At 38.2% G+C, this 26,075-nt stretch overlaps 1 protein-coding gene across 7 annotated transcripts in view; it reads right to left on the minus strand.

Annotated features, from left to right (window-relative positions):
* Positions 1-26,075, minus strand: part of MPDZ (multiple PDZ domain crumbs cell polarity complex component) — a 158,636-nt gene that overhangs the window by 16,453 nt on the left and 116,108 nt on the right. For 5 of the 7 annotated variants that reach the window (XM_058565797.1, XM_058565802.1, XM_058565796.1 and 2 more), the window contains 10 exons: positions 23,719-23,829; positions 18,862-18,960; positions 15,798-15,960; positions 12,870-13,066; positions 11,653-11,744; positions 11,342-11,432; positions 9,086-9,166; positions 3,283-3,375; positions 3,118-3,192; positions 1,796-1,970 (listed from right to left, as the gene is read on the minus strand). In XM_058565797.1, the coding sequence (XP_058421780.1) occupies positions 1,796-1,970; positions 3,118-3,192; positions 3,283-3,375; positions 9,086-9,166; positions 11,342-11,432; positions 11,653-11,744; positions 12,870-13,066; positions 15,798-15,960; positions 18,862-18,960; positions 23,719-23,829 (1,177 nt within the window). The remainder of the gene's footprint in view (positions 1-1,795; positions 1,971-3,117; positions 3,193-3,282; positions 3,376-9,085; positions 9,167-11,341; positions 11,433-11,652; positions 11,745-12,869; positions 13,067-15,797; positions 15,961-18,861; positions 18,961-23,718; positions 23,830-26,075) is intronic. The other 2 variants (XM_058565800.1, XM_058565803.1) reach the window with 2 other exon arrangements.

Here is a 26,075-nt window from a genome sequence, read left to right on the forward strand (position 1 = left end):
GGGAAATGGAGCAGGGAAACAGGCCCAAGATTGGGGACAATGAAGACTTCAAATTTACCTTAATCTTTTAGTTATATTAAAAAACATCAAACAAATACAATTAAATCATCATTGTTAATTTAGGGTGGTGGGCACAAAATTACTTTCTGCACTATTCTGTATTTTTAAAAGTGCTAGAGATAATATGTATAAAGGAACAAGAACAGAGAGCTGAATTGAACCTCTAGTTTCATGTTGATGTTCTACATTTCACTGGACCAAACAAACTTCTTATGAAGGGAAGACCACAAAATGCAAAGCCCATTGGTAATTCTGGTCGTGGTGCCTGCCTTTCAGGGCTTTTTATGGTTTTGTTTTGGTTTTCCTTTCTTCTTATCCTAGAGCACCTCTTCTTATGTAATCACATCTAAGTATATACGCACCTGGATTTAATATCTGAGTTTATAAAATGTCAAGTGAGACCCAATTTCTTTCCTTGTGTCTCACTCGATGTTTTATAAACTCAGATATTAAATCCTGGTGCATATATGCTCAAAATTTAACAGATAAGAATAGGTTATAAGAGAACAAGGAGAATATAATTTCAAACCTTGTTTTATGATAGTCTTCCTATCATATGTTTTATGATATACCAAAGAGCATAAAGCAAATAGCATTATTTTGGGAAAGCAGAGACACGTGGTAGAGTAGCTTTAGACAAGAGGCTCTCTTTTTAGGAAACCAGAGACAGACTATTTTTCTGTTCCTGAAATGGTAAGAGCAGGTGTAAGATATTTTCTGTAATGTTACGTTTTCATTTTTCATATTTTTATAGACATCGCTATTTAGGAATCAACATAAAATTGAAAAATGAGAAAATTTCCATAAAATTTTTTAACACTTCAGTGAATTACCCAGTCTTTCTAAATAAAGAATTACTTTCATCAGATATGTATTACTTTAAGACTTTTTTGTCCAACTATATTACAAATGTTTTAAACTGCTCTTTCCTTAAAAACTTGTCAAAAGAACTAAATGTTTCAGTTTGGAGGCCAAAAGACAATTTTTTGCCCAAATGCAGAGAAAGCCAATGTGTTTAAGTAGTTTTTTTTTCAATGCTGCAAAGCTTGAAATTTACTGTTTTATTAAACACCAGTGTAATTTTTCTCAAAAAGTAACTCAAAGGAATAATTTGCCTCAATACATCAGACTGCCATTTTACTGATACATGAAGTGTCACCCCTGGTCCACATATAACCATTTCCTCTACTTTGACAGGATCTACAATTAGACCCAAACCACAGAACTCAGATCAACTACGTACACTGTGGCAATGACTAGCATTTTTAAGAGTATCTTGTGCCCGGCATCGCTGATTACACCAGTGAAGTGGTATCACTGTATCCATTTTACAGATTAGAACACTTGCAGTTTAGAGAAGTTAAATTACTTGCTCAGTATAAAAAAGAAAGGTACAAATGATGTTTCTAATTCATTAGTCAGACACCTGGAATCACAGTACCCTTAGCAAAAGATCTCGGGAGAGCACAGAGCACCACTCCTTTGTGTAAAGACGAAGCAGCTGAGGCTCAGAGGGGGTGGATGGGTTCCTAGGACCCTACGGCTGGTTGAGGGACCGCACACACGTCACCTGCCTGACAGTCCAGTGCTCTTTCTTCAGGAGCCCCTCTCTGATACCATCTTTTCACCAAAGGGTTCCCTGTATAGCCTTTCAAATAGTGAGCTACACACAGGCAGGTGGCTCCCAAGTGGGAGTGTGCCAAACAAGCAAAACTCGCAAGAGACCAGCCCTTACTTCGGATGGGCTCTGGGTCTGGGGAGTCAGACGGTGGGACCATCGGAGACTGGGAGCTGTTCTTCGTTTCTCCACTGGGTGTACCAGCTGCTGAAGCATGTGCCTGGGAATCTGGATTCTCAGCACAAATGGTAAGTTTCACTGTCGTCTTCGCTGTTTTCAAAAGGCTAATAAACTGGCAGGGTATTGGTGTGGAGGGGAAATAAAATCCAAATGCAAATTAGTATACTTACACAAATAAGTCACTATTCAAGTTGGAATCTAAAACTATCCATGGTTGAGAGAAGAGACACAGGCAAATTGTTTCCTTGTCCGGACTTGAGGACTCAAGAAAGAATGGTTATAGTTTCTCTGATTGCCTGATATCGATTAAGGCCACAGTTAATTTCTACTCCTATAAGTCTAGTTCTACCATATTCTTCCTCATATAAGTATAGGGCTTCTAATTTTTTACATTTCTAATTAATCTGATCCATTTCTCTGGATCCCTACCACCTTAGAAGATATATGGGGTATTTTACCCACTTCCTGATTCTACAGAGAATCTGGAACAGCTTACTCAAACACTTTTAATAAAATGGAAACTTATGTTAAAAGCAGGATAAAGAAAACTGTGCAACAGAAGAATCAAGCCAAATGGAAAGTGAGAACATAGCCATATGGGTTAAAGGATCCAACTTATACAATTATTAAAACTGAATAAAAAAATGGTTTAAGCTTCTTGCTGGCCAATGTAGAAATGGAAACATTTGCACTTCAAATCTCAAGAGAAACATAGCTTTTTTTCTAGCACTTACATATGAAAGGCCTCAAGTGAGACTCCTAGCAAGTATGATAACTTTTGAGGAGGAGAAAACTCAGGCACAAGTAAAAGTTTAACCCCAATAAAAGTTATACCTTTAATGGCTGAGTCTTAAAATATCTGTTTATAAAGCACTATACATAGTGGATCTTTATGGGAGCAAATATTCATTAAAAACTTATCCTTTCAGTCTTAACACTAAGTTGAACTTTGTCTAGAAGTTTCAAGTTTTCCTAAGGGAAAATGGAAGTGATATGTATCAAAAATTCAGTTATGTATCACTGAAGACTGAATTTACCAGGCAACAGAAAATACCTTAACATCACCTTGACTGGAAAATATAAAACAGAAATTGAAGAACTGCCAAATAATCTCTTCTCTTCCCTAAACATATGTGTCCAGTATAGTTACATAGCTCTAATTCTCTATGACTGACCACCCTCCCCGGCCCCCAAACACACACTTTAGCCATGCCCAAGCATGGGTTCACAGTACCATTTGCTTTCCTTTGGAAAAGTACCTTTTCAACAGGATAGCCAACAACAACTTCATCATCTATAGCCAAGATCTGATCTCCAACTTTGAGCCGTCCATCCTAAATGGAAACATGGAAGATTCTGAGTGACTCTGCATAAATCATTCCCTTGTCCACCACTTCATGACAGTGAGAAAAGTAAAGCCTCACCTTGGCTGCTACCCCGTGCTCTGTGAGACTCTTTATGATGACTCCACTGAGTGTATCTTCCTCACTGATAGCAATACCCAAACCCCCTTGATCCTAGAGAATAAAACCAAGAACACTAAGAAAACTGGAAACAGATTAAATTTATCCAAATGGAAAGGTATGTGGCCATAACTTCCGAATGTCATCTTCTACCCAAGGGTTAGAAAAGCAATTGAAACGGTTCTAAAGTCCACTATTAGAAATCTCTTCATCTCTTAGCAAATTTTCAAATTTTTTTAATGGGAATAAATTCCCCTCCATTAAATATTCAAATGTTTTAATTCCTCCCATATGTCTAATATCTCTAGTATCTTTAGTAATTATATCCATTAACATATCTTTAGTAACTTGAGCAAAATAGCCAGAGAACAGAAACGCATTCAATAATTCAATGAACGTACAACACTTGTGAATTTAGTTTTGTGTAACTGGCTGACTAAGTCAGTCATTCAAGACCAATCAGAGCATCCTCCTGCTTCCTCTTTCTGGCCTACAGCTTTGAAATAGCAACCAAGACTGGCCCCTTCATCCCTTTCTATTGCCTTCCTTTAGCTGACAGACAGCAATTATTGCTGCGTGCTCAGTCCTTTCTGGGGCTGAATACTCAGAGTTGCTTCTCCAGAGACTTGTGTTTGGATTTGGTGCAGAGCGAAAATGCTCTCAACTCTGAGCCCAAAGACCCGCACTGAAAACCTGCCAACGCCAGAGAGCTATACCTACTTTGTCTATATTTTCCCCATTTTCTTTTATCGAAACCAAATGTTCAATAATATTGGCTTTTACTTTTCCTTAATGTTTATGTTAATAAAATTAAAATAGGGTTTCGAACATTTTCATTCTGGTTGGAGCCAGTAACCTTTTTCATTATAGTTTCTATCCAGGGAAACATAAAGCAAGAGAGAAAAGGAAATCTTGTCATGGTTTCTCCGAAATGTATACGTGAGAGCCAAGCTTGGCATCGGACATTAGGATCATGACTATGACCTTGATGTAAGGCTGCATCATTTTAAAGATTATCAACATTGTGGCTTTTCTACGGTAGATTATTAATGCTTGACGACTTTCAGACTGTCACTGTGCACCTCTCTCTATCACCGCTCTCTTTCCAGGCAATCAGTCAGGTGTATAAACAAAAACTGTGCTTTTGGGGTGAGCAGAACTCGGTTCTAATTTACTTTCTGCCTAGCTGTAGAAATTTGGATATGCCACATAACATCTCTAAACCTCAATTTTCTTATCTAAAAAACTAAAGCAAGGAATAATAATACTTGTCCAACCACAAGTTGTTATGAGGATCAAGTGTAATAAGAAACAGCATGAAAACTTGATGTACTATACAAAAGTGTGGTTATTCCACCTACATTCCTTATACTTACAACCCTACAGGATATAATCAAATTTACTTCACATAAATTCTCTAAACTTGCCAGGATTTTGAAACTCTGAACCCTGATCTAGTGGTCAAAGAACTAGGCTCAATCAATAGGAAGGTCAACGTGCTACCAAACTGACAAAATCCCAATGCCAATAACAAATGGAAATAATTTAGTTACCCTCTATTTGGGATTTCCCACACTAATGATCTTTCCGATTACTACAAAGAAATATTTGTTTGAGTAAGTGATACTCTATATCTACGACTGCATATACTCAGTCCTGAGATTTGTTTCTATTATCGTCTATTCACTTAACTGTAGTCAGGAAAGTACTTTACTAGTACAGTGGGCATTTGCTGGTTGTTTATCTAACACCCATTCTCATCTTACTCCTTTGTACACACACTAAGATTTTCATTAGAATATCCAGGTCCCCACCCCCTGCTGCATCAAACACCACAGACAGACACACACACACACACACACACACGCACACACACATACACACACTCTCTCTCTCTGCCTATGTTTTGGGTGGTGGTTTTAACACATGTTCACAAACTATTTGATATTCCTCCCTTCAAGAAGGGAATCTTGAGTGTGGGCTGGACTTTTTGACTTGACTGTAACAAACAGAATAAAGCAGAAGTGATGGTGTGTAATTTCACAAGTAGCTCAACAAAAGGCATCAGGGCTTCCTCCTTTCTCTTTCTCTTGGATCACTCACTCTGAGGGAAGCCAGTTGCCATGTCATGAGGACACTCTTAGCAACAGCCATTTGAGTCAACCATCTTGGAGGTGGATCCTCCAGCCCCTGGCCAGCCTTCAGATGACTGCAGCCCTAGCTGGCAGTTGGCTGGCAACTACACTAGAGAGTCTGAGCCAGATCACCCAGCTAAACTGCTCCCAAATTCCTGACCCAGAGAAACTAAGAGATAGTAAATGTCTATTGTTTTAAGTTGCTAAGTTTTGTGGTCATTTGTTATGTAGCAATGGATAAGTAACTCCAAGGACGGAGTTTGAATGACTTAAGTCAATTGTCCGATTCTATTCCCACAGCCACAGTCCCTAGCTCAGGAGCAGGCATGTGATCTGAACTGGTTCAATTAGGACGAATCTCAGGACTTGTGCTCAGAATTTTGGGACAGTCCTCTCTCCTCTGAACCCCAATTAATGTGAAAGAAGTAGTACATGACCCCAACTATGGTTGGCAGCCATTCTAAAACTCTGAGGAAGACCAGCCTTGGGATAAAGCTGACACTGTGGATGGCTATGCGGGGAGAGGGAAAGAACTGGCTTTTCATGACACTATTTAATCACAGGAGATCAACTGTCCTTGAAGATTGCTGACCAGTTACCCGAGCCCATAAATCCCCTTCTTTGATTAAGCCTGATGGAGTAAGTTTTTTTTTTTTTAATTTGCAACAGGTAAGAGTCCTAAAAGGAACAATAAGCTATACATCTGCAAATACAATATTATACATGCCCCAATCCCACTTAGCATTCTACCAAAATAAATAAGTATATACACATCTACAGACAATTTATTGATATCAGAAAAGCAGGATGACATACAAGTAAGGATAACAGGGTGTGAGTGTGCAACTTCTTATTTAACTGCTCAACTTCCCACCTTACTTCTGTCACAGTACACACAGTCCTTAACAGAAGATCTGAGAAACGCTGTTCTGAGCTAGTTATTAAAATACCACCACAGAGGGAATGTGAAACAAATTAAGGAAATATATTTATGGAGGAACAGTTGTGTAATTAAACAGCTAGAAAAGAATAAACAAGAATTGAAAAAGGGACTAAGCTAAACAAACTACTATTATTATCAGCAGAACTATTTTGAAGTTGGAAGATTCTCTAAATTTCAGAAGAAGAAAAACTCTTAAATGTATTTGAAGACTTTCACCATATAAAACTGGATGGATATGAAACATCTCTCTGACAATCATGTAAGGTTATTACCTGCTTTGAAGTGTAGGTACTTTCCTTGGGCAAAATGTGCTGAAAATAAATCTTTAATCAAAAATATTTTGTCTGATAAATTGAATTAGCATTTCAGTCAGTTACTGAGGGTTCAGATTATATACATTATAAACTTTCTGTTTATACTTCTATTTTCCCATTAAAAAAAACAATTAAAATGAAAAAGGATAATCGACCTGTCAAGAGAGTTTCTAAGGAGTCAAAATAGAACTAGTAATAACCTGTTACTACAGTTCCCATTCTGAAACAGTACAAAAACTATTCATTCCTTCCTGACTCTCCTGATCCCACACTGTTTCCCTTGTGCATACACTGCATATAAGCACTCATTCATTCTTCCCTCCCAAATACTTAGTATGAACTATGGTGCACAACACTGTATAAGATAATGGGATAGAAAGTTTAAGAATTTCTTCTCTTAACATATGTGCAATTCAGATGTATAGAAAATATACTCACATGAAAGTTTAACGCAAGAGGCATGCCCTTAGGCCATGCATGGTTATATGACAAATAAATGAAGACATTAATAATAAGCATTATATAGGCCAGAACATTGGAGGAATATTTCAAAATACACAGAGGTGAGATTCAGCTAGGTCTTGAGTCACGTAGGATTTAGATAAGCTAAAAGAAAGCAGAAGGACATCCCAAGTGATATAAGCAAAGGCAAGGAGCCATGAATTCTCCTAACAATCTCCATGGGCTCTGATTCAAATCAGCATGAATGAAGTAGAGGAGCCTCATAAGGAACATATAGGGGTTTGGAAAGGTAAACAGGGCCCAATCGCAAGTTGAAACAGGGAGAGGAAAACGGGACTTGGAGGTAGAAGACCAGAGGTTAAGTTCTAGCTCTACCATTTTGAGTTATAGGAGCTGTTCAAAGTGAGGAAAATAAGAGCACTCTCACAGGGCTGCTAAGAAGTAAATGACATAATGTACACACGTGACTTTACCATTAAATTATTTTTTCAAATAATCATAATTTTAAAAAATACAGGATTCCATAAGTGACAAAGGATTTCAGATGAAGCATGAATGTTAGAAGGTTGGTTAATTCTCCCTTCTTTGCTTTCTTGAGTTTTGTTCCCAGAGTCGACTAATAATGGGGCTCAGAGGACACAGGCTTATAGTAAGATATATCACTTAACATGTCCTTTTCAGCAGTGGCTTCCTCAAAGCCTGTTTTCAAGGACACATTCTCTGGAGCATTCAGAGCCTCATGATTAAAAATATTAATGAAAATAATAACCTACACTGAGCTAAGGGCTTTACATAAATTCTTTCACTGAATCCTTACAAAAAGATCTCTAATATAGAGGTATTATTATTTCCCCCCTCTTACAGACAAGGAAACTGAAGCCCAGAGAAGTGGCTCTAAAAGTCCACACTTAAAATCATGGTTGATTGCCTCTTCTGTGAGCTGATTTTAAAAGATTCTTGAACAATCTCCCCTAGTCACTTTGGCTTTCATCAATAAATACATTTCAGTGACCTGAGCTTGAGATTTGTTTGAAATCTACATATAAATGGAAGCTTCACGTGGGCAATAAAATCTGAAGTTCTTCAGGTTCTCACATTCCTCTATAGCACCTAGTTCAGAAAGGTAAGTGCACAGGCTGACTCTGGAGCCCAGGCTCTTAAGCACCAAGCTGCACTGCGTCAGCTGGAGAGTGGCAGAGGGACCACCGGCCTCTTCTTTCTGCCTGCAGCATTTCATGTAGATATCCCCCTTTCCCCCCACTCTACCTCCTTCCCTCCTCTTCTCCCTGAGTACCTCACCGCTCTTTCTCCTGATACTCTTGTTTATCCACTCTCCACCTGCATTCCACCACCAGCCTGCAGCACGTGAAAGCATTTATAGGATTCTGTTCAGCACATCACTTCTTTAAAGTGGTCGTTTGAACCTAAGGTTCAGATCTTTTCAAAAGTAAATACCTCGCTGATGCCTATCAGTGAAACTTCTAGTTATCTGAGCTTTCAGCTTTATGAAGGACAAAGACTATAACTCTTGTTTCTTCATTCTTTTTGTTTCCTTCATAGCAGGTCCTTGGTAAATGAATCAAAGGAGAGACTACTAAATGCCATACCTTGGGATAATCATAAAGGCAGGAAAAGCTGGGTCCCTACTAAAGTATCAATTAGCACAGTGGTTCTCAAACTTTAGTGTGCATTACAATCACCAAAAAGGCTTATTAAAACACAACCTGCGGGCCCACCCCCAGAGTTACTCTTTCAGTAGGTCTAGGTGGGCCCAAGCACCTGCATTTCTAACAAGATCCCAGGCGATGCTAACGCTGCTGGTTTGGAGAGCACGCTTTTGAGACCCAGTGAATTAGCACACTGGTGTGAAGGTACTCACATCACGTCATTCCAATTCAAAGCAGATTTACCTTGGGAAGCTCCAGATATCGCACGTTTTTAAACGAACTGAGGTCCACAGCTGCATCGCAAGCAGTAACACTTGGTTCAGCCTGACAGAGGGAAAGAAATGGCAAAACAGGCAACCATGTGCTATGTATTTTTGTTTGTTTAAATATGAGGGCCACTTAATCAAAATTATTTCATATATTGTAATTCATAATTACTATTTTAACATATCATAACATTTATGAACATTATATTATCTTCAAAATACTAATGAGGTATGATTAGACAGCAATAATTTTAGAGCACAGAGACACAAAGTTGTTCTCAAGACCACCCGGATTTACTCCATAATGAAATCTAATAGCAACCCAGCTACCAAAGGGTGAAACTCACCAGAAAGCAGAACACCAGCAGAGGAACCATTCATTATTTTATGTGTTAGCCATCAAGTGAATTTAGGAGCTGTTAAATATTTTACCTAAAAATTATTAAAATACTCCATTTTCCTAAGGGACATATTTGGTACAATTCATATGCAAATAAAAATTTCCCCTTTATAATCTTGAAAAACCATTTGACTCAGTTTACCTTATGAGCAATGACTCAGTTCACCTTATGAGCAATGACTCAGTTCACTAGAATGAGACAATGATTCGTACATCTATCTTATGTATAGACAAGCCCCATGTTTTTATATTCATTTAGGGAAGAGTGTTTCTGTTTCTAGACCTTCTCCTACTGAGAGTCATCATGGCTCCTCTAATTTTAAGCTTTTCACTACTACCACCTTTTTATTCATCCTAAACATGTATCCAAAGCTTTTCCAAATCAAGGCAAAACTCCCACCAAAAACTCTCTTCATTCTTTGTCACCCTCTAACCACTGCCTTCTTTTTCCTAATTTCTTATCCATCATTTGCTTTCTCAAAATCACTAACAACGTCCTAACTGCCAAGTCCAGTGGAGTCTCTTTATTCATCTTCTTACTTGAGCTCTTTGCAGAATTCAACGTTGTGGAAAATACCTTTCTCCTTGCAACACGGTCTCCTAAGCTGCTGTGCAACTCACTTGCTGGTCCTTCTTCATCTCTGACCACTCTTCATTAGCCTTCCTCCTTACTGCTGACATTACATGATCTGACCTTGGACCTCTTCTTCTCTTTCTGTTCTCTGTAGGAAAGAGCCTCAGCTCCCATGGCTAACAAATGCCAGATTTGCATCTATGGGAATTCATCACTAAACTCTAAACCAAATGTCCCAGTGTACACTTCTACCAGGCTTTCCAACAGGCACTTCACTCTTAAGCTGCTTCAAATAGAATGTTTTTACTTTTACAAATATCTGCTCTTTCTTATTTTTCTATTTTGGTGAAAATGAGCCATCCACAAGCCACCAAGTCAGACACGTGGAAGCCTTGTACATTTTGTCTGTTTCATTCACTGGCCTATTCCCAGCCCAAAGAACACTATCCGGTACAAGGCGTATACTCAATAAATGTTTGCTGGATAAATAGAGTCTCAACCACTCATTTTTCTTGACTGAGTAAATTTAGGTGGGGATGAAGTAATGTCAATTTGGGTCCTAAATATCTGATGCAACCATTTCCTGTTTTTTTGCATGAGTTCATGCCCTCATTATCTTTCTCTTGAACTACCCCAATAATTTTCTTACTCCCTTTAACTTACTTTCCTTGCAACCTATGATTTTTCTCCACACCATTTCCAGGAAGTGTTTAAAATTACAATTCTCATTCTTTGAGTTCCCCACTGCCTCAAAGACAAAGTCTGCATCATGAGTCCCAACATCTGACCCTACCTCCTTTCTCGCTGACCCTTTCCTTACCAGCTCCCCAGTCTCTGTCTCCACTGTTCAGCAATGCTCTGCAGTTTTCAATTCTCTGCATTTGCCAGAGCCTCCAGGCCATTCCTCAATCCATGCCCTCTGCTTACCTTGTTTCTGCACCCCCCCCAGTCTTCTACTTCCAACACACACTTCATGTGTAATCCCCTCTATAAAGGCTTATTTCACTCTTTCTCCTGAGGCAGAACTGACAACTCCTCTTCTACCTTCATTATTCCCTATGCAGACTCGACTACTAGCCCTCATGTAACTGGTGTGCTTATCTACATGAGTGTTTCTTGTACTAGGCTGTAAACTCCTTGGGGGCTAAGGCTATGACTTATTTATCTTTGATATCCCTGTAAGGGTTCTATAATTGTTAGCTGAATTAATAAGTGGTATATCAATCACATCTTCCCAGAGAAACACACAAGCTACAAACCTCCTTATTTTGTAGATTTTCTGAGGCAGAAGACAAAGGTTCTACTGTATTTCCAGGACATACGGCCATCTGACTCACTGCATCTTTATTTCTAAAAGAAAAAGCATTGACCTATCATATCATAATGATTCATATTATTTTTACTCTTTTACTTGAAGACTCAGAAGGATTAACAGAGAAAGTTCTGTAACCCTCAAGACCTGGAACTACAACATGCACACACTTATAAATGTTTTATTTTCATTCGAAAGAACTCAGAATTGAAAGGCTAACAAAAAGTATTTAGTAAACCAAGAAAAGAAAATGCTCACCTGATAAAAATTATTTTTACTTTAGAAGGAGCACATTTAATGATTGATGAAGCATTCTGATGACTTCTTCCATATAAAATCTGACCATTGATCTATGAGAAATAAATATCATTAATTGAGCCTGGAATTTTAATTTTGTAAATTTTTATCATCCTATCTAGTTAAGGAAAAGTACATTTTTTCTTCCTGTAAAATATTATATATATTTTCTTTCCCAGAACCTGAACCTGACTTTGATGGTAGATAAAGAAAAGCTCATGTTTAAAGCCAACATGAAACGACGTGTATGTAGTCCGACCTCCCTGGACTAAAGAGGCACCGCTTGGACTGACTGGAGAGCAGAGAGTCAACTTCCTGGCATGCGTGGGGCTTCCAGAATGCTTTGTACAAACCAAGGGCTCTGTGGAAGCACTTGTGACCTGCATGGATCATCCTGGGAGATCCCCTACTGTCATATTTCCTAGTTAATCTCAACACTTGAGCCCTGGGAGGCCACTGGGAGAAGCGATGCTGGCAGATGCAGGACTTGGGCAGCAGAATGTGCCTAAGAAGCACAGTACCTAATGGAAACTGCCAGGCATTTAGTCATTTATCCATTGCTGACTGAGCCTTCCTAGCCAATAGAGAAACACACGAGGTATGGGGAAGAGTATTAAGGCAATATAAAGACATGTGGATTCCAGGCTACAGGAGGCAAGGACAAACAATACAAGCGCATACAATCCTAACACTATAACGTATGGTCCACAAATTTATTTTGTTTGGTGGGCTGAGTTACTGTTTTTGTTATTTAGCCTTAATCTTGACCCCCACTGCACCCCATTGCCATTACTTCTACCATTAGGGATTCAACTTCCAGAATGTCCAGTGGGTCGGCCTCATTACCAGGGAGTGACTGATCATTTGGCTTTTCAAAAGCTCCTAATAAAAACGCAGCACACAAAAAATGATTTTCAAGTGTGATCTTTATTACTGTCTTGGGGCAAACATTGTTTCTGGTGCTACAAAGTCACAACCTTTTAAAGGAAGTTAATGGGAACATAGACACTACATAGCAGAGATTTGGTGTAGAGCCAAATTTGCTGCAATGCATCTATTTTATTACACAAGTGATAGTTTTCACAGTCACCGTGTGAGGTCCAGGTGGATATTCTGGAAACTGATGATTCCACTGCACTGATTCAGCAAGAGTAAATTCAGCGTTTTCCACAACTTACCTCTAGAAGCTCATCTGCAATCTGCAATCGACCATCTTTCCCAGCTGCTCCATTTGGATCAATCCCCACTATAAAGACACTCATCCTGGATCGGTCTTTGTTCCCAGCAAGACTTAGACCCAAACCACTACGACCTTTCTCCAGTTCAATCATATGTAGCTCGCCTGTTAGAGTTCCATAACGCTCTCTGATGTTTTCTACACAACAATAACAAATAAAATCTTAGGTACTGAGAGTTAATTCACAGCCAAATGCTTTACTATGGAAAGCTATTTAGAATAGGCTCAAAAGGGCATTATTTTTACCAAAATGTAATCCTTGGCAGTTAAGAAAAGCTAAATAGACTGGCCACCAGAGCATCAAGCCTGGTTTCCTGGAGCACCCAAACTTCGAGCAACTTTTTTGCATCCAGGATGCAGACAGTACAGTGTCTGATTAGTCAGCTCACCTGAGGTAATCAGGCCCAAGAGAAGTGATTCACATTAACATAGTCTCAAGAGACTGTGATTAAAACAGAAAGTTGGGGGCTGGCCCCGTGGCTTACCGGTTAAGCACATGCGCTCCGCTACTGGTGGCCCGGGTTCGGATCCCGGGCGCGCACCAACGTACCGCTTCTCGGGCCATGCTGAGGCCACGTGCCACATACAGCAACTAGAAGGATGTGCAACTACGACATACAACTATCTACTGGGGCTTTGGGGGTTAAAAAAAAAAGGAGGAAGGTTGGCAATAGATGTTAGCTCAGAGCCGGTCTTCTTCAGCAAAAAGAGGAGGATTAGCACGGATGTTAGCTCAGGGCTGATCTTCCTCACAAAAAAAAGAAAAAAGAAAGCATTTAAAAAAACAGAAAGTTGGGGCCGGCCCCGTGACTTAGCGGTTAAGTGCACGCGCTCCACTACTGGCGGCCCGGGTTCGGATCCCCGGCGCGCACGGACGCACCACTTATCTGGCCATGCTGAGGCCACGCCCCACACACAGCAACTAGAAGGATGTGCAACTATGACGTACAACTATCTACTGGGGCTTTGGGGAGAAAAAGGGGAAAAACAAAAAGGAGGAGGACTGGCAATAGATGTTAGCTCAGAGCCGGTCTTCCTCAGCAAAAAGAGGAGGATTGGCATGGATGTTAGCTCAGGGCTGATCTTCCTCACAAAAAAAAAAAAAAAAAAACATGTTACTTTATCATTCTCAGAGGAGAAGAGGACATCCAGAGTATTTGTCTTCATTGGTCAGTGGAAGCTTTTCTCCCACAGGAACATCTATATTGCGTGTCCCATCATGTTGGGCAGTTGCTTGGTACATATATTTAAAATAAAGGGAATGGGTTTTCTATTTGCACCAAGCCATCAGGCCAGGACAAATCGATGTACCTATCCCAGCTTTCAGATACATGCCCTACTTACATGTTGAGACCACTTACATCTCCCATTCCACAGGTTCAAGAGGTAGAATTTATTCTTCAATCTGAGAGGGCAAGGCCACATGTAGGTGGCCCAGGCCACAGGCCCAGAGGAGCAACCAGCCAGTAGCCAACCCTAATTGTCAGCCTTTTGAGTGAGCCGTCTTGGAGGCCCAGCCCAGCTGAGCCCAGTCAATCACAGCACCTTGAGAGATTAATAATAAATTGTTTTCTTAAGCCATGAAGTTTTAGGGTGGCTTGTGACATGACAATAGATAACTGAAACATTCGGTTTCATGTTTTCCTCAGAGTACATTCTGGCCACCTTGACAGATTAGCAATATACTCTAATTTCATTGAAAATAGACTTAGAAAACTGCAAATTTTACAAATCATCTCTTAGAAAATGTTACTCTATGGGTAATTTCATGCATTCTATATTGATTCTTAACTGCATCAATTTCATAAACTGCCATTTCCTGATTCCTTCTAGAATCTAGCAGCTGTACTTCCTAAAAGCATATACAATAGCTTTCTTAAAGGAAATAATTATATTTTTAAAATGAAACTTTTTAAAGTGCTGATGCATTTATAACTTTTGCTTAAATTTTTAATATTTCCCTGTGAAATGGCTTATTTCCTTAGAAAACAGAAACACCTCAATGATCCTAATAACAGCTGCCTTTGAATGCTTCTTGTGCATCAGGCATGGTGCTTAGTAGTCCCCAGACATTATCTAAGTTAATGTTAGCAACCTGAGGTAAGACCTGCATTTTATCTTATTTTATTTTTTTGCGAGGAAGATCGGCCCTGAGCTAACATCTGCCAATCCTCCTCTTTTTGCTGAGGAAGACTGACCCTGGGCTAACATCCATGCCCATCTTCCTCTACTTTATATGGGACGCCGCCACTGCATGACTCACAAGCAGTGCATCGGTGCGCACGCGGGATCCGAACCAGCAAACCCCGGGGCAGCCGCAGCGGAGCGAACGCGCTTAACCGCTTGCACCACCGCGCTGGCCCCAGCACTGCATTTTAGAAAGAGGACAACCACCAGGCTAAAACTCAGAGGTGGTCAAACAGCTTGCCAAGTGCCCAAAGATCTGATCTCAACAATTATACTCTGTTACCACCCTAGTACAGAAAATGCCCAAGTTCAAAGTGTAATATCAACAACAGATTTTACACAGAGGAAGCTGAGGCCTAGAGGGGCGATGACTAGCTCAAGACCACCAGGTGGCTGGGCCAGTGCTAGCTTCCGCGGGCGTGCCCCGCCCTCCGTCATTTCCAGACCAATGGCAGAATGGGCTTTAACAGGAATGCACACTTAAAGGAAAGGAAGAACATGATTTCATGCCTTGGGAACGTGTGCTATACGTGAGGAAAACAAATAGTATTTTTTTCCCCACAACACTGCAGTATGTATAATTAAAGTTGAAACATACTTATTCATCCAGGCATAAGCCTTGAGGAGCCCAGAGCTATTTAATAGCTCTCAGAATTAAACACATTACAGAGAGACAACGTACTCCAGCTGTAACCAAACTCATCCTCTTTGTCCACCTCTTCTGAGATTTTGCTCGCAGATGACTGTGCACGATCACCACTCATTTCTGCAAATGCTGAGGGAGGGGGTGGAGGCACACTGCACAATGGAGCCTTTTCTGGCTCTGATTCTGACTGACTGGGTGCCTGTGGGGACAAGAAGAATGCAGTGGGTATGTGCAGTTGAAGGAAGAAAAACTAACGGAAAAGAAATGAGTAAAATGTCAAAAACAAAAAACTGGCTTTAAAATACCTGACATAAATAACGGGAAAAAATATACATATAAAATGGTAGACAGGATTCAGGAAAATTTAAATATACAAAACAAAATAGTATGTGCAGAGCACAAGTCATTAAACTGTTATTTGGTATTTCAAGGTGATGAATTATTCAATTTGAAGGCTTAAATAACTTAAGATGGAAAATTGCACAAACTTCCCCTTTCGGAAAAAAGAATTCTCATTCAAAAGTTATCATGCATGTGAAGGGGTTCCAGGCAAGATTTTAGGGGTCTACAAATGTTCTTCCAAGAAACTAGAAAAAAATTAATAAAGAAGTTAATCAAAAAATCAAAGTTCAAAATTTATTAGTGAGACTATATATACAGAATTTTTTATTGCTACCTGAATCCTTTCTCCAGACAACTCTCTCAACAAATACATGAAAATGAGCATTACACATGCAGGTTCATCCACAGGGAGCCAATCTGTTAGCATAGAGCACATGGACTCAGATCCGAGAGGCTGGTTTTAAGGGACAACACCGTCGTTTCCTTGCCAAGGCAGCTTCGCCAGGCAAATGAGAAAACATGGGTGAATACTTCACACAAACCCAAAGTATGGTATACTTGCTGTCACTTAGGGCTACGAGTCCTATTTCAAAAAAAGGGCTTGGTATCATCAAGTTCTTAATGATAGATCATCAAACAGAATATTAGAGTCTGAAAGGCCCTTAAGTCACTGAGTTCATTTTATTCATTTTGCAAATTAACTAACCTCAGGCCATGAGAAGTGAAAGATTTTGTTCAAAAATCACACCGTGGAACTAGACTTCTTTTGCTTAGTTCTTAATCCAATCCAATGCACTTTCCATTACACAGGTTGTGTCCTCCAATTTCCATAGTAAGACAGTAGCTAATTCAGGGATCAGAGATGCCCAGCTGAAGGTCTAACCCTGGTGTGAAGCTGTCCTTGATGCCCTGAACCTAAATCTTTCCTATCCTTTTCTATTTTACCTTTTTTCTACAAAAAATCCTTCTGATATACCTCATTTTATACAAGTATATCTGGAAAAAGATAAAAAAACACCTTATAGAACACACTACATGACAGGCATGAACAAATGCTTAGGGATTATTAATTGGTGTCAAGAATTAGAATACCACAAAATATACCTAATACTAAAACTATATGGCACTGAATGTGATCCTTCTTTGAAGATCCAGAATGCATGCCTCAGGATTCTAAGCTACCCCAAAATGATCCTAATAAACATGAATTACTATTTTTCTAGCAAAGCATAGGAGAGCTGACTGATAGAGACTTAAGGGCAATAGATTTTCAAGTTACAGAATCTGCTGTACTAAATGTTTGGTTTACACATCATTGGCCAAACAGACCAAAATTACTAGTGTAAACAAAACTCTTGTGATCTTCCCAAATGCTGTGCCATAGAACTCTCAAATTAACAACGTACAAATAAAAATGAACAAACAAAAAACCTCATTTGATCCAATCAAGGTTTATTAAACAGACTAAGGTGGGGGGAATGTCTAATTTAGAATTTTTCTGGTTAAAATAAAAAATTTACTTTTCTGTAACAATGGGAAATGTCAGCAGGCATAAATTAAACCCATTTCATTTTTAAAAAGTGGAACAAAATCTAATTTAAACTTCTCACAATTTTAATAAATTTATGGATGCAAATTTTAGAGATCTTACTTGCTGCATAACTTTTCTGAGCTGTTATTTTCCTTAAAAACAAATAAACAAAACCTGCTTGTCTAAAAACTGTTCAGGATCTTACTTAAGCACAACATACCCTCATTCTCACTGAGAATGTGTAATCAGCTTGTTATTGACACTTCTTAAAATTAATGAAAATAGAACGCCTTAGCAAAGATTATTTAGCCTTCATTGGCAAAAATGTGAAGCGCACTTGAAATCCATGCCACGTATGCACACAACTATAACGTACACACAGAGCACACTGTAACACACTCGCTTACTCGTGAACATTTCACACTAAGACAAACCTTAAATGGTGTGGGAGCAAAAGGGTTAGTTGGGGAACAACAGAAGATAACTCTATGTGAATTCTGTAATTCCTACAGTAACAGAAAACATATTCCTTCAGATACAGCATCTTTGGTTATCTATATTACAATAACATGAAAAATCCAATGAATATTCATAAAATGCTTCCTGAAAGAAACTGTTCACAGCTTTCTTCCTTTTCATGATCAGATTACAGTATATACATTCTTGTAAATTTTTCTTTCAATTTTGGATTTATAATGTCATCAGAATATGAGAACATCCGAGTATAGATTTACAAGCATTGAAACAGTTATGTGTTTCCTGATTCAGGCATTTACATGGACACACTTTATGAATATTCAACAGACTCCTACACAATTATTTGTGAAGCGATTAACTCACAGAAGAGTTTAGGACCCTGTATAAGTCTGAGAAGGATTTAAACCAATCCAAGGTTTTAAAGAAATTATGTGTGAAAGTAGTCCACATATTTGGCAACTAACAAATATTTAAGTATCAGAAAATTTAACTCACACCAAAATACAGGAAAGGCACTGGACTTCTGATTTCCTCTTATTCTTCAGAAGGACCAACTAATTTCAGCTATAAAAATGAATATGCTCTAGCAAGAAAATGTGCTTAAGAAAGACTGGCGTGCCCACTCCAAACACAGTTGTTTTCTTTTTCCCTGCCCAAATTTAGCAAACAGTGAACTGGGACAAAGGCACAGTAGTCACAAAGAACAAAACATTTGCAAAGGCAATGGCAAGACAATGGGCATTATCCAACCTTGTCAGCGTTGAACTGCAGAGAATCAGCAAATGGGTTAGTGCTGCTGAAGGTGGACTTAGGGTAAAGGTTGTGCGGCAAGGAAGGCAAAGGGGATTTCTAAAAGGAAACATAAGAGGCGCTGAGCGCAAAAGAAATGCTTTTAAAACAACTCCAATTTTAAGAACAAAGTACTTACTGATTTAAATACCTGTGTGAAACTAGAGCCTGTCATGTCTGGTGATTAATAACAACATCTTTTAAACAGTCTGGAACTAAAGGTTTACCTCCAGTGAACTGAATCTACACTTCAATCTAAATCTGGCCACAAACTAACTACACAGTCTGTCAAATTGATCCCAAATTTCTTTCTTTTCACTGGATGTCTTCGCTATCACAGACAGATGCATACAGATTTCGCCTACTTTATACATATATGTTACATGCATATTGGTAAACATGTTTCAAAATTAAAACTATAAATGTTTTTTATTTACATTTAAAAGTGAATTATGCCTTTTTGTAAAAAATAATAATAGTTTTTCTGTTCCAGAATGCAAATTAAACTTTTGTCTGCTAATTCATTGATAACTTTATTATCTTTTATCCTTTGTTTCCCATAAGGAAACTTTTCATACTTTGACCAAATATTAATGTTGCTTCCCATCAATAGTTATTTTTTAATTAAAAAATGAAATCAACATTTTTAAAGAAACAACCACTGTATAGTGGTGGTCTTTATTTTTGCCCACTGTTTACAGAGGTAGGAGCATGGAGATTCATGTTTTTTTTTAATTTCCCATAAAAGTTTCCATATTATTGGGGAATTTATGAGGCTTTGGATAACATTTGAAGTCCTGCTTTAGCATGTTTCTCATAGGTTTCGTGGCTCGCCCTGAGCTAGGACTACTGGAGTTGAATATACACATTAAAGGCAGGATGACTGCCAGATAGAATTTAGCATTTTCATGGTTTAAAAAAAAAAAGAAAAGTAATTTCCTTAGCACAATAAATTCTTCTCTTTCTTTTCACACCCGCTATCTTTTTCTTTTTATTGACTGCATCTTTCAGGGGAAATTGCAGACATTTAAAATTCATTTTGGCTCCAATTAAATGTTTGTGTTACTTCCCTCTATAAAAAAGCCCTCCTGGTAAGCATCAAGAGTAGGGAGAGGTTGTCATGTGACACCACCCTGTATGGGAGAACACGCTAGAAAGACTCTATCCTCCCTCAGTACGCCTGTACTAAAGCTTATGCCACATTACCCTTTCAATCTGCTCTTCTTGCAATGTTTCTCCTACAGAGGGAAGACGGGAAAAAGAAATGGGCACAATGACATTTCTGCTCATCTCAACTTTCTCTCTGCTTTTCAGTTTAAAATGTCAACTCCTGCTTTATCAACGAGAAGATCACAAATGCCAAGGAACATGACCATTTATTAAGGTGGAAGAAATGACTAGGAAGAGATTAAAAACATATCCTAGGCAAAATAACTCAATGCTAGGGAAGGTGTTTATTTCTAATCCTCATACATGGAATTTTGAGGTTTTATGTTTCTTTTATAGTTCTGCAGAACAATGTAAAACAAAAACCATAATGGCAAAAAATGGAATATTTTAAAAGAGCTCTAGTTTTTTGTTTTGCTTTGCTTTTTGCTTTTTCAATTTGCAGCTCCTAAAGGATTAGAATTTGGCCCTGATAGCAGAGTATAAAAGTAGAGCATGAGCATAGCAAATGAAATGATAGATAATTCTATTATTAGGGAAATATTTGTAGAAACAGATTATATTTCTTATTAAAAAATCAATGATGAAACTTCTGTTTATAGTCCCAAGGTCTAACTAAAAATAGAAACATTATTAACTAAAAAGAAGCACAGAGAAGACAAAAACATTCTCTGGCCCACGTTAATGTGGCCCACCCTTTAGTATGACAATGTGCTCAGACTGAATTCTGTGAAGCATAATATGGTGGAATTATCAGGGCTAGTTTTGGGAAGTTCTGATTCTTGAACAGTCTAAAAGCCAAAGAGACTCACTGGCTTTTCAGCCTATGTATAAGATTTTCTTGAAGCTTTATGACATCCACAGGTAAAACATCTGTCATTAAGGGACTCTTATGTATTTGTGATTTTTTCCTTTAGCTTACTGGAGATATGATTATTTCCACAGGGAAGTAAGTCATTGAAAATGAAGTACATCTCCTTTTATTTATTTATTTTTCTTTTTTGTGAGTAAGATTAGCCCTGAGCTAATATCTGTCGCCAATCCTCCTTTTTTGCTGAGGAAGATTGGCCCTGGGCTAACATCTGTGCCCATCTTCCTCTACTTTATACGGGATGCCACCACAGCATGGCTTGACAAGCGGCACGTCGGTGCGCGCCCGGGATCTGAACCTGCGAACCCTGGGCCGCTGCCGAGGAGCGCGATCTTAACCGCTACGCCACCGGACTGGCCCTGGTATATCTCATTTTAAATGCAAAATTAATTCTAATTTCCCAAAGCAAAATGCCTATGTAGAAGAGGAAAAATATCTTTCCTCTTAGGTTCTTGGCTGGATCTCTGTAACAAAATACAGATTAACAAGAGAAAAGTATACATAGTGATTTAATATAAGTTTTATGTGATACAGAGCCTTCATAAGGAAATGAAGACTCAAAGAAATCATTAAATCTGTGTGTTTTTATACTAGGTTTAATGAAGAATGGAAAGTCGTGGCAAATATGATCGGACAGAAGAGCATGAGCTAACTGTAGTCAACCGGGGGAAACTTAGCAAAGCCTAATCATTCAGATTCCTCTCTCTGCCCCTTATCTTCGGAGATAAGGATGTTCATTTCCTCCATGTAGAGGAAGGGCACCTCTCACATGAGAGTCTAATGACCTGCTTCAAGGGAGAAGGGAGAGGTCAGAATCCTCTCTGTATCTGCCTTTTCTCAAATTTCTTCAGCTTATAATATCCAGTATGCCAAGGTGCCATATTTTGGGGTAGCGTGTCTTAAACCCTGTTACGTATAACTTGACTAAACATGTCATTGTAAGCAAGATTTATCCTGGAATAACTGCTATAAAATCAGGCATCATTATACCTCAGATAATAAAATAGGATTATCTTCCAGGTGCAGAAGAAAATATCTTTCCAGCTCATTAGAAAATGTGACTGGCATTGAAAGAAATGTTTGTAGTTTAAGTTTTTAAAAGTAATACTGAGAATCCTATTCAGCAGTTTATAGTATTGTCCTAAATGATATAAAAGTTGGAAATTAAAAATAAAAAAAGGAATAAAACCCACCCACACACAAAAAAATAGCTTTAACTTAACCTAAACAGCCATTTACCAACATTATCATGCTGTGTCTATGTTTAACACAATAAGCAGAAACAAATGTAGAAAGATCTGTAGTTATTTAAACAAACTGAACAGTACTTGAAAAGAATGCAGTATGATGCAGCCGTACCATTTGGCAGATTTTCTCATCTGAATGGATAATTATTACCTAACAATAAACAACTGAACGATTAAAAACTGCAGATGTGAAGATAACTGCTTACATTAATTCATTTCTTACAGTGAACCCAGACCGGAGCTACACCTGTCTTGACAACAAAAGGAAGACCCAATAGGACAAATCTGGTCACTTTGTCTTCCGTGGCATAGAATATTGACAAGTTACTTTTACTGATCTCTTCTACAGGGCTGTCTGCTACTTTGCTTTCATCATTTGACCACTGATATGTTAAATTCTTAATTTTAAAAGTTAAAATTAAATGTATTTTATGCATAAAATTACATATTTTAAGTTTTAGATGATTCTTTTAACTTCCCTCACATATGTTGACATTTTCCTATTAAAGACAACCAACCCTAAAAGCTAAAAGCTGGTATTTCAAAGAGAATCAGTAGGACAGGGGTTCTTAAATTCAGACGTAGAACTTCTCCGTGAGCTTCAGTACACTTAGGAAACTGCAATGTTACGCAAACTTTTCAGTGAATGTGTATGTTTCTGAAGAACTTTCAAAGGGGTATGTGGCCCAAATATATTTGAGAATGGCTGCACATGAAAATAATTTTTTTCACTGAGGCATAAAGAATAGAAAAAATAGTTCTAAACTCTTGGCATAATTTTCATCTTCCTCAATATTAGGGCACATCAAATACACAAAGCCTCACTTAGTATCTTCTCCATCAACAATATTCACTAAATGTGCTTATACTTTCTAAGATATTTTTTAAAGCAATTTTATCTGGCATGACTGACGGTAAAATGAGTTAGTAGATTTCTGTCCACCACGGGCTATAGAGTGATGAAGAGCTACATAGCCATTGTGGCTGGGAAACAGCAGTCACGAAATCACTAGGATATAAACACATAGCTTAAACAAAATCCACCATGTGGAAATATAAGGTTCAGTGGGATAGACAAATGCATTAGTGATCATTCACAGGTGATCATGGGATTGCACAAGCTGGAAATTCTGTCTAGAGATAAATTTATAAAGAAAATGTAATCTCTCTGGCTTCTAAGGGACTCCATCAGAGCTCACAGACTATTAACTTGAATGACTACACCACTGCCCTCTTAACAACTTATGTATTTTGTGACTATAATGAATACTAATAATTATCCATCTAGATACCCACAGCCACCAATGCATCCTACTTCTGTGTGTTTTCAACAGACTTCAGATGTTTATTAAACATGGTAGAAGGGATTTCCAGGACAATTCAATAAAAAAAAGCAAAACAAATTTTTCACAAGTCTCCTGAGATTTCAAGACTCTGTATCTTTGCTCCTAGAGACAACTTGGCCCTTGACACATTACACTCCAAGTTGAAAACTGTTTGGACATGCCTACCTTGCCCTTTGTGTTCGCTTACCCTTGTTCTGTTTATAATGCTCTGTACCATAAAGACTACGGGGTTGCCTGCTTTCCGAATGGCTTCCACAGCTTGTTCATGGCTTGCATCTCTGAGGTCCATTCCATCCACCTGCAATGGAAGGCCTCAGCTTAACATTTCAAGAAGCTACAGAACAACAGAACAATTTGTGGATCTGGAGTTTTGAGGATCCTGGGTGAAGCTCCTAGAAACTCTGTTTCAGAATAAAAAATAATTGAGACTACTTGTGAGGCTCCAGAACTTCTAATCTGTCCAGCAGACTTGTGGTCCCTTATTTTGTACACTGATTTCTGTCTCCAATAGTCAATTGAAATAATAATCAGTTGGAATGAAGGCTCTGCTTCTGCTTTCCTTACACTGCTCAGTTGTTCCTTTAAATTAATAAATCAGCATCATTAAAGAAATAATATAAAGGAAATGCCTAGCTGCACTGTCTTCATCACGAAAGTCACTGTACAAATTTTCTTCCAATTCATCATTGAGTGGTTTGGGAAGTGGGTGGGTGATGTTTTGTGTATTTCTCTCTGTACAGGGAAGCTTGAAGTTAAAAACAAAATTCTGATGTTCAGAAAAATCAGGTTATGGTAAGGTTAGTTTTGCAAAAGAATCTTTGCAGTAGACATGACAGGAGCTGGAAGCCAAGAAATTGTGCTTATTTGTTAGTAATTCTTATATAAATAGCTTGAAAAGGAAAGTTATTTTTTAACTTTTTATTGACCATGGCTTGCCTGGGTCAGCTTAGGCACTGTATGAATAGGAAGGAAAATAGTTTGAAAGGCCAAATGCTAATCCTGCCAGAAAACTATAGGATACTATTATCATTTTATCATTTCCAATTACTGCAATATGGTATATTCAACAAAACAGTAAAATAAGAGTGGACACAATTCTGGAAGAAAAAATTAATTATTAGATCTCTGCATACAACATTACCACCTTTAAAAGAATTATATACATTTAATTGAAAACCTCCCTCCGACTGATACTTAGATGACATAGTATCTACTCCAGTGCATATTAAAAATAGCTACTGACTTTTTGTAGATTAAAAGTTAGTATTCATGTGTACCATGTATTCCACTAGTGGGAAAATCTAAGAGGATGTGAAATATCTTTGTTCAAGTCCAAAGAACTCTATACCTAGAATGGAATACTTTGCAAGTCTCTACTCATCTACTCTACATACCTTTTCAGAAACTCTTAACAGAGACATGTTTTATAATCCTCAGGACGACAGAGGGCTAAGGCTTTCTTATTTACTGGAAAAGCCCTTGCACAGAACAGCACTCAACAAACCACTGCTAAACAGCATATAGTATTTTATAACACAAAAAAATCCTCTCTTTTCAATTTGAAAAGGATGCTTTAACTCTCTTAATACATCTAAACAACATTGTGGTACAAAGTAGGATCAATTCTTTCTAGAAATAATTATAAATATGTCTTCCTTTTTCTGCTTAGGTCAAAGGTATATAATAGTGAAGTATTCATAAAATAAACTGCCTTGGGATAATCTAAAATTGGAAATTTTAGATAGTATTCTAACTAGGAAAAAAAAGGGCTAAGATACCATCTAATGAAAAGTAAGGATGCAGGAAGAGAGAAAAGGCCCATCATTCTTCCTTATAAATGGTCAGAGGCAAAAAACAGACATGGCCTTTGTTTTCTTTCAAGTCTCAATCTTCTTCCTTCTTCAGCTCTCAGAAACAACATATCAATCAATCAATAAATCCCCCAAATGTTTATTTTAAAGTCATGGTGGATATGTTATAACCTTCTACATAACTAAGGCATTTTAATGTGTAAGTTATATACAAAATAAGACACAATCACTTGTACAAAGTAACTATAATGGTCATTATAGTAACAAAGCAATCGATTTGTATTTGGATGTTGTCTCTTTTAGTTTGCTCTACAAAGTCTGACAACTCAGCAAATCCGGGTGAGGCACCCCTTCCTCTACCCTCTTAACTAAAACGATGCTTAACCTGATGAAATGATTTATCACACTGTTCTGAAGTGACTTGATTACTTGTCACATCTGTCCCGCTTGACAGGCAGGCACGATGCCTTGTTTACTGTGGGAGCCCAGAGCCTGTTGCAGCACCGAGGATGCAAAAGCTGTTCCGGGAAGATTTGCTGAGTAAATGAGAGAGTGACTTGTGAGAGAAGAACACATTTAATTTATTAAATTCTGCTTTGAATTGAGGGATCAGGTACAATTTGACCAAACACTTCTCTCTCACACATAAAAAGGACACACATGTGTACACACATGCAAGTTTGTACACACACACACACACATACACACACACACACAGCCCTCAGTGATGAAT

This window comes from Diceros bicornis, chromosome 22 (assembly GCF_020826845.1).
Source record: "Diceros bicornis minor isolate mBicDic1 chromosome 22, mDicBic1.mat.cur, whole genome shotgun sequence".
Taxonomy (NCBI): domain Eukaryota; kingdom Metazoa; phylum Chordata; class Mammalia; order Perissodactyla; family Rhinocerotidae; genus Diceros; species Diceros bicornis.